Here is a 9,857-nt window from a genome sequence, read left to right on the forward strand (position 1 = left end):
TGGTAATGATGTCAATTTATTATTTTCAAGATTAATATATTTTAATAATGATAAATCGTTGAATATATCAAATGACAATTCGGATATTTCATTATTTGCCATATTGATGCATTCTAATAGTTTTAAATTTCTGAATGTTCCATTCTCGAATTTTCTTATTTTATTATTTCCCAAATTAATATTTTCGAGATCGGTGAAAATTTGAAAATAATCTTCTGGTATTTCATCGATTTGAGAATTCAAAATTTGTCTATTATTTGATGAATTGTAATTTTTACAAGTTACGGTGCTTTCGATGAGAAGAATAATTAGAATTATTGTTGAATTTTTGACTAGAGGTTTCATTTTGAAGAAATTTTCCAGGAAAAAAATACGATGTTCCAAACTGTAAGAAAAAAATTACAAATTAAAAATTCATCAAAATATTTTTTTGATAATTAAATATATTTTTTTCCTACTTACGAAGAATTGAATAAATATTTACAAAAGTTTCTGCCAAAAATTCGAATATTTGCAATGAGAATTTTTTTTTGACGATTTTTTTCTTATTTTTCCTGTGAACACTTGGGCACAAACTTAAGAATTAATTTTTCAATTTAGTAAAATATTTTCTTGTAAAATTAAAAATTCTCATTTTATATTATTTTGAATTTCAAAACACTTTTTTGGAAAAAAAAAGTTCGTATACTTATCGAGTTTCTTCAACTCCAACTGACCAAAATGACTGGAAAATATCAAAAATAATTAGTATTTAAGGCATTTTTTAAAAATTTATTTTTAATTAACGCACATTAGTTCTGGAAGAAAGAGATTGGAAAAAATGTTGAGTATTCTTATCACTGATTGTGTCTTCCTGGCCTTAAATGACTTTTAATTTAGAGACAATTTGCAGAAAAAATTTTCTTTCTTAAAGAGCATGCAAACCTTAATTTATTAATTATCGTTAATAAGTTTATTCTAAATTTTAAAATTCAATTATATTCCAAATTTTCAATTAGAATTCTTCGAAAATACGATTATATTTTTAATTATACTTTAAAAGTAAACAAATAAAATTCAACAAAATATACAAATTTATTTCAATGAAATTTGACAAAATTTTCAATTGTTTCAATTTTTTTTAATTATTTTCGGAAATACAATTATTTTTAGAAAATATTAATTAAATTTTTTCAAGAATCAATTTTTAGGAATTTCTAAATTAAATTATTCAAAAGTTCAATACTTTTTGTTAAACAAAAATTTTTAAACTTATTCTCATTTATTTTTCCCCAGAAATGAAAATTTAAAATAATTTCAATGAAAAACCTTTTGAAATTTAATTCTTTCTAAAAATTGCAATTCTTCCGAAATTCAATTATTTTTTTTCGAATTTTTGAAATAAATTATTGAAAAACTTTAAGAATTTTTAAAGAAAAATAATGTAATTAATAATTTTTTAAAATAAAAATTTAAATATTTTTATACTTTTGCTTCCCTTAACTTTCAAATGAATGAAATATTTTTTATAAATATATATTTTTCTTTATTGTGGACTTCCTAATTTTTCTTTTTATTTTTCTTTTAAAATTTCAATTTTTAAATTAATGTCTTAAAAATCATTGAATTCTCGCGAAGAATTCTCTTTGAAAATTTGAAAATAATTGAATTCGCGCAAAGAATTTTATCAAAAAATTTGAAAATAATTGAATTCCCTCGAAGAATTTTATTATTTATGAAAATAATTGAATTCTTGCGAAGAATTTTATTAAAATTTTTGAAAATCCTAATTTCAATTCTTTTGAAGAATTTCTTTGAATTTTTTTTTTAAATAATGAAGTTTCTTTAATAATTTTAATTGAAAATTTTGAAAATAATTGAATTCATGAAGAATTTTTTTTAGGTTGTAACAATAATCGTGGTTGTTAATAATTGAAACTAAGCATTTGATTATTGAATTTAATTATAATTTTTAAAAAGTAACTAAATTTTTGTCAGCAATTTACTACAATTTATTAAATAAAATAATTGAATTCATTCAAGGAACTTTATTAAAAACAATTTAATTCTTAAGAAGAATTTTACTATTTATAAAAATAATTGAATTATTTCGAAGAATTTATTAAAATTTTAGAAAATAATTGAATTCTTTCGAAAAATGTTATTAAAAATTAAAAAATTAATTGAATCCTTTCGTGAAATGTTATTAAAATAATTGTATTCAAAATAATTGAATTCGTCTGAATAATTTTTTTATTTTTAAATATAATTGAATTCTAGAAAATAATTTTATTATTTTTGAATATAATTAAATTCTTGAGAAGAATTTTATTATTTATGAAAAAATAATTGAATTCTTTTGAGAAATTTTAATTAATGAACTGTCAAACTTTTGACATAACAATTCGAACTTTAAAGTAAAAAATTAGAATAAAACAACACTTACCTCAGGTGATGACAGATTATGTCTATTATTATAATATAACAATAATATTCACTAAATATCAAATAAATTTGTAATCTTCCTTAATTTATTAACTGCCTGTTGATTCTTGATCAAATCATCCATTTTTTCTTCTTACACAATTCGCTGAATTTAACACTCAATAAATTTATCGAATATTATCCTCAACAGTAATTCATTGTTGGTATTTTGTTTCAATTTTACTAATTTCATCGTAAACAATCCTAAACAATTAATACTTCCACCGTTATTCTATTGTTTACATTGTTTATAAACATTTTAAATGGAAGCATTTACGTATTTTTATCGTGAAGTTACGAAACTCTATGAATCAATGTTGCCAACGTTTAATAAAAAAAAACTCGAATGCGATTTGTTAAAACTGGACAATTACTTTCTTTCGACCAATAGAAACACATCTTTTTTAATTTACGGGATTTTCGGAAGAAAACGTAAATTCCGGAGATGTCAGTCTTTTTCTGATACATAACCTCAAAATTTTTAAAGGGTTAACAGGCGCACGTGTTTTTTGGAAATTTGTTTCTATTGTTTTTATTGGTAAAAATTGATAACAATGGGGAAACAAAAAAGACAACGACGTAAACCACATAAACAAAATCCCACTGGTTTAATTAGTGAAAAAGATTTCGACGAGGAATTGGACGATGTGTCTGAGGAAACTAAAGAAAAAGCATTGCTTCGAGTTATGGAACAGGTAAGTTTTTTTAAGTCTATTTATTTACAAAACCGAAAAATGATTTCATATATATACAATTTTTACATTTTCTTAAAAAATGCGCTCTCGTTTAAAATATGATTTTTGACAGTAAATAATTTACTTGACTGTTTGAAATTATTTCTATACATAGCTTTTTTTATGTAATGTAAATGTATAAATTGAGTGATTTTTTTATTTATTATAATTTTTGTTTGTCTATTAATTTATTTATAAATTATAAATTATGTAATTTATTTTTCTCCTCTTTGAAATGATAATCTAATGAATTTTCGTTACTTATTTACACTAAAGTTGAGTTCTGCTGAAATGGAGGAGAAAATATCCGGCCTCCAAACATTGGAGTCAATGAGTTATGAAGAGTCGATTGCTGTACAAATTTCCAAAGATAATATTGCAAAAATTGTCGGACCTTATTTAGTTGATGAAAATAAAATGGTGCGATCAGCTACCGCCAGTGCATTGAGAATTATTGCAGAAAACGGCGGAGAAGAAGCTTACACGTGTCTATTGAATGACGATCTTATGACTCCACTTACGGCCTTATTAAAAAATGTAATCTTTTATTATATTCATCAATAATATTTTATAAGGGTTGCAGAAATTTTAATAATTTAAATATTAAATTATAATTTAAATTGTTTAAACAGTTTAAACGGGTTGATCAAGGAAAAAATTCAGGGAAAGAAAATTTATCAGGGAAAAGTCAGGAAATTTTATCAAAAGAACAGAAAAAATATTTGAATTTTAGAATTATTATAAAAAGATTAAGGATTTTTATCTCTAGTAACCTTTGAAAATACTACAAAGATTTAATTTTTCTCGAATTTTTTTGTTTGCCTTACAAAGTTTGTTATCACCACGAACTTTTAATATAAAACGTTAATTTTTATTTATTTCTGACAATAATTGAACTTTACAGAATATGAAATTCAATTTATTTCAAATAATTTAATTCTTGAAGAACTATCATAAAAATCCTGCTTATAAATTATTTAATTAATAATTTTACTTGAAATTCCAAAAATTATTGAATTTGATAAGAGTTGCGTTTACAATTTTCATAAACTCAATTGAGTTTCAAATTAAAAATTTAGAAATATAGATTCAATTCTTTTTACAAAGTTTAATAAAATTAAATTCTCTACAAGAATTATTTTAATTATTTTCATAAATTATAAATTTTTTTTCTCAGAAATTCAATTATTTTCAATACAATTTTTATAAGATTTCTTGAAAAAAGTTTAATTTGCTTCGAAACAATTCAATTATTTTAAAAAATATTAATAAAACTCTTCAAGATAAATAAAATTAAAAAAATTTCAATTATTTTTGAAAAATTTAATAAAATTCTTGGAAATTATGAAATTATTAAAAAAAAATTCAATGAAATTCTTGACAGGAATTCAATTATTTTCAATACAGTTTTAATAAAATTTCCTGTAAGAATTTCAATTTTCTTTGAAACAATTCAATTATTTCTAAAAAATTTTAATAATATGGAATTTTAATTAAAAATTCTAGAAAATATTTAAATCATTTGAATAATTGAATAATTTTGGAAATAATTTTTGAGAATTTAATTATATTATAATATTTTTTAAAACTGAATTTTAAATCTATTGAAACATTTTGAAATTTTATTATTTTATTAGATTTATTGTAAAAGTAGTCAAATTATCCGGGGAATGTTTGCAATCATATTTCTAAACAATTTGGAGTCATTTCAATTTAAATAACTTCAAAAAATAATTATTCTTTGATAACGATTGTTACGAAAAACGATTGAAACGAAAAGCTAATTAAAATTAAATTTTTAATTGATATAATTTTGAATTCTTCGCAGAAATTAAATTTTTTCAAAAGTATAATAAAATTTTTGGCAAAAATTCAATTATTTACAAAAACTAAAAAAAAATTCTTCCAAACAATTCAATTATTTTTAAAACAATTTTAGTAAAATTCTTCTGAAGAATTCAATTTTTTTAATAAAAATATTAAAATTCTTTCCGAGGATTCAATGTATTTTTACAAAAATTTTGATATTCCTCACAAGAATTAAATTATTTTATAAAAAAATTCAAGAATTCAATTACTTTTATAATTAATTAAATTCGACCCAGGAATTGAATTATTTCCAAAAAATTTATAGTACAATTCTACGCAAGAATTAAATTATTTACATTGTAATCAGTAAATTTCTTCTGAGGAATTTAATTTTTTCAAAAATATTATTAAATTCTTCCCAGAAATTCAATTATTTTCACAAAAATTTTAATATTCTTTACAAGATTTAAATCATTTGAATAATTGAATAATTTTGGAAATAATTTTTGAGAAGTTAATTTAGAAAATTAAAAATATGTTTGGAAATTATGAAAAAAGTTAGAAATTTAATAAATAAATTTCTATTTTTTTGTTAGCATTATTCGAATTGGCATCCAAGTGCAGATCCAAAAGAAAAGGAAAAAGTCGAACAAGAAAAGCAAACATTCATCGAAGCGGTAACATTACTATGGACGTTGGCTGAAAAAAATGAGAGTGTTATTAAACGTTCAAATTCAGAGAATTTACTTTCAATTTTAATTAAATTTCTCGATACATCAGCATATGGAATAAGATTAAGCATTGTGGCAATTCAATGTATTCTCACATTATCCGAGGACAATCCAACGGCAATTGTCGAATTAAAAAAACAAGAATCCACATTAATAAATTATCTCGATTGGAAAGCTGAAAATGAAAATATCATCAATACAATGTCACTGCGAACATTGGCTGCCGGTTTATTAATGAATATAAATAATTCATTTAGAACTGAAATTGATTCATTGAAAATTGCCAGTAAAGTCATTGTCAATCTTGCCGATACATTAAATCTCAATTATCAAAGTCAAATGGATTCATTGACGAAGGCATTTTTAAATGAAAAAAATTTAACGCGCAATTCACGTAAAATGATTCGCGAAATGAATCAAATTGTATCAATTCAACAACAGGCTTTGGAAATTTTGGCTAATTTATGCACAGACGATATGGAGAGTGATGATGAATCTGATTTTGAGGATTCCGATGAATATGAGGAGGATATGGATATTGATCAAATTGAAGATAAGACAATAAATTCGTATTCGAATATTCCCGTGGAATTAATTGAAGTCATTGCAAGTACTGATTTAGTGAAAATAGTTTCGAGTAAAACTGAAATTATTGAAGAGAATGTGATAAAGGCTTTTGATTTAAATCCCGAGGGTATTTTTATAATAAAACGACTTCGTATATTGAGATGTCGCGCTTTTCTTTGTTTAAATAATTTATTCTCGAGTTTGGATGTCGATACTCTTGGCGGTGTTGACAATTTGTACAGGTAATTTTACTTAATTATTTTTCAAATTTAAAAATTCGGCTTGGAAAACCAAAAACAAAAAAGTTATTTTTTAGTTCAATTCAGCAAAAAGAAAATTAAAATTTGTATTAAAAAATTGATTTAAATTTAAATTTGTAAACGGAAAATTAATTTAAATTTAATTTAAAAGTTCAGACATTGAATTTAAAAAATAATTTAAATTTTCAGATTGTGGAGTGAAATTGGAAAAGTAGTTTTCACAGACGCCGATCCAAATGATATTGATTTATTGGAGTCTGCAACATCGGCAATGAGAGCAGCTTTGCAAAAATTGGCCGAAATAAAGGCGAATGTCTTTCAAAAATTAAATATTGTCGATTTACAGCCAATGTGTAATGGCGAGAGACAATGTTCGAATGCAAATGTTAGAGCCAATTTACTAAGAATTCTTGGAAATCTCGCTCTAATTTTATTGAACGTTCAAAATCCGCAATCTCTGGAATTAATAAAGGTATTTTTCTTTTTAATTAACGAAGAACGATCAGAATTTCACATTTTTTTTTATTTTTTTAATTGCAAAATTTAAATATTTTTTAAAACTGAATTTTAAATCTTTTGAAACCTTTTGGAATTTTATTATTTTATAAAATTTATTGTAAAAGTAGTAAAATTATCCGGGGAATGTTTGCAATGATATTTCTAAATCATTTGGAGTCATTTCAATTTAAATAACTTAAAAAAATAATTATTCTTTGATAACGATTGTTACGAAAAATTCAATTATTTACAAAAATTAAAAAAAAAATTCTACCAAACAATTCAATTATTTTCAATACAATTTTAATATAAAAACTTTCGAAAGAATTCAATTATTTTTTAAACAATTTTAGTAAAATTCTTCTAAAAATATCAATTTTTTTAGTAAATATTAAAATTCTTCCCGAGAATTCAATGTATTTTCACAAAAATTTTAATATTCTTTACAAGATTTCAATTATTTACAAAAAAAGAAATTAATATTCCACCTAAGAATTCAATTATTTTCAATAAAATAAAAGTATTCCACACGAGAATTAAATTATTTTAATTAATTTAATTTTATTCGTCGCAGGAATTAAATTATTTCCAAAAATTTTAGTGAAATTCTACGCAAGAATTTAATTATTTACATAATCAGTAAATTTCTTCTCAAGAATTCAATTCTTTCAAAAATATTATTAAATTCTTCCCAGAAATTCAATTATCATCACAAAAATTTTAATATTCTTTACAAGATTGCAATTATTTACTAAAAATTTAAAAATTCACATAAGAATTTAATTATTTTCAATGAAATTTAAATTTTCGTCACAGGAATTCAATTATTTTCAAAAAAAAAAAAAAAATGTAATATTCTTCGCAAGAATTTAATTATTTTTATTCATAATGAAACTTGTCTCAGGAATTCAATTAAACCAAAAGTTTTAATAAAATTCGACAAAAAAATTCAATTCTTTTAAAAAAATAATAAAATTCTTCGCATAAATTCAATTATTTCTAAAAATTTTAATAAAATTCTTTACATCTTGTAAAGAATCAATAAAAATAATTGAAATCTTTTCAATTATTTTTATAAATAATGAAATTGATTTCTGGAATTCAATAAAACTAAAAGTTTTAATAAAATTCGACAAAATAATTTAAATATTTTCAAAAGTTTTAATATTTTTCCCAAGAATTCAATTCTTTTCAAAAATAATAAGATTCTGCACAGAAAGTCAATTATTTATAAAAATTAAAATAAAATTATTTTAAAAAATTGAATTATTTTCAAAAATAGTAAAATTTTTCGCATAAATTGAATTACTTTTTATAAATAATATAATTCTTAGCAAGCTTTCAATTATTTTAATAAATAATAAAAATTTTTCGCAGAAGATCAATTATATTTAATGCAATTTTAATCAAATTCCTCGATAGAATTCAATTAAGTATTTTCAATATCAATTTTAATGAAATTCCTGTATCAAAAGAATTAAAAATAAAGCAAACAGAGATTAGAAAAATACTAATAATATAGATTTTATTATTTTATTTAATTTTAATATAAAATAATAAATTTTTTTTCAGCACATTTCTGTATTTCTTCTCGAGACGTGTACGAAAGAAAATGAAGTTTGGGTGATGGCGGAATCATTAGATGCAATTATGGATATTTTTGCTGAAGACGAGACAGACTCTTTAGCGAAAGATATAAATTTAGTTGAGAAACTAAAGAATTTTATGTCTATCTTAAAAAATAAGGTAAGCGAAAAATAAAATAGAAAGAAGTAAAATACAAGTGATGTGAATATTGTAAACTTATTCCACAGATAGTGGAAATTCAATATCGATTATGTAAGAAAAAAAGAAACTGGTTTTTTTTGTTGCAGATACGACAACAGAAACAGAAACTCGGCGATAACGCTTCAGTTGTATCGACAGTGAGGACGAATTTAAACAGATTTATCAAATATAAAGGTCAAAGAGTTGCGAAACTTTAAACTGTAAATATGTGTATATTACAGTAATTATATACTGTATATTATATTTTTTTTAGTAATAATTATTACATTTATAGTTCTTTTTTTAAATTGAGAATTAAAAATCTTGATAATCTCGTATATTTTTCTATTTATTTCCGTTTAGTAAGGGGAAGAAACGATTTTCTATTATTTTTCGTTTAGTGACGAAAAGAATAGAATTTCGATAATTTTCTTTTGTTTCCAGACTAAAAGCAATGGATTTCAATTATTTTCGTCTAGTAACGAAAAGAATTGAGTTTGAATTATTTTTGTTCACTAACAAAAAAAAAAATTTTATCAAAACTTTCGGGAATAATTGTAATATTTTTAAAAAATTGTATTACAATTTTTTTAAATAATTGAATCCGTTCACATTCAAATATTCGATCAGTAACAAAAATATCGAAAAGAAACGTATTTCAAATTATTCTCGTTCAGTAACGAAAAGATTAAAGTTTTTAGTTATTTTCATTTTGTAACGAAAAAATCGAAAAGAAACAGATTTCAATTTTTTCGTTTAGTTATCCAAAAGAGACGAAATAGAATTTTTTTAAAAAAGTATTCTTACTTTGAAACAAATGGGTTAAATTAAAAAAACATTGTTTGAATTTCAGAAAAAATGTATTTATTTTTTGTGCGAAATTCTATAATAATATAGTTTTATTATTAACAAATAGCAATGTACACTTTATATTGTTAATTAAAGGAGCAATTTTTTTTTTTCTCTTGAAATTTCTTTTTCGAAAAATAAATAATTAAAAATTGAACAATATACGCTCCAATGACAGG

The 9,857-nt window shown here is 21.9% G+C and overlaps 1 protein-coding gene and 1 long non-coding RNA gene across 2 annotated transcripts; one reads left to right on the forward strand and one right to left on the reverse strand.

Moving 5' to 3' along the window:
* Nucleotides 1–251: 251 nt before the first annotated feature.
* LOC122500126 lies at nucleotides 252–2,836 on the reverse strand. Its single transcript, XR_006301440.1, has 3 exons — nucleotides 2,426–2,836; nucleotides 463–724; nucleotides 252–385 (listed from the first exon to the last, which is right to left on the reverse strand). It is a non-coding gene; the product is annotated as an uncharacterized LOC122500126 (long non-coding RNA).
* Nucleotides 2,837–2,921: 85 nt separating this feature from the next.
* LOC122500120 (HEAT repeat-containing protein 3) lies at nucleotides 2,922–9,167 on the forward strand. Its single transcript, XM_043608871.1, has 6 exons — nucleotides 2,922–3,158; nucleotides 3,474–3,734; nucleotides 5,603–6,546; nucleotides 6,754–7,036; nucleotides 8,635–8,808; nucleotides 8,937–9,167. Exons 1-6 carry the CDS (start codon nucleotides 3,018–3,020, stop codon nucleotides 9,045–9,047), a joined length of 1,914 nt encoding a protein of 637 aa, XP_043464806.1. The 5' UTR covers nucleotides 2,922–3,017; the 3' UTR covers nucleotides 9,048–9,167.
* The last annotated feature ends 690 nt before the right edge of the window (nucleotides 9,168–9,857 follow it).

This window comes from Leptopilina heterotoma, unplaced genomic scaffold (assembly GCF_015476425.1).
Source record: "Leptopilina heterotoma isolate Lh14 unplaced genomic scaffold, ASM1547642v1 Lhet_101, whole genome shotgun sequence".
NCBI lineage: Eukaryota > Metazoa > Arthropoda > Insecta > Hymenoptera > Figitidae > Leptopilina > Leptopilina heterotoma.

What these genes read in the sequence shown, in the direction of transcription:
- LOC122500120 (XM_043608871.1), top strand. Translation starts at nt 3,018, where the DNA reads ATGGGGAAACAAAAAAGACAACGACGTAAACCACATAAACAAAATCCC. An exon ending in TTACGGCCTTATTAAAAAAT is followed by an intron (nt 3,735 to 5,602) that starts GTAATCTTTTAT and finishes TTTTTTTGTTAG; the next exon opens with CATTATTCGAATTGGCATCC. An exon ending in TGTCTATCTTAAAAAATAAG is followed by an intron (nt 8,809 to 8,936) that starts GTAAGCGAAAAA and finishes TTTTTGTTGCAG; the next exon opens with ATACGACAACAGAAACAGAA.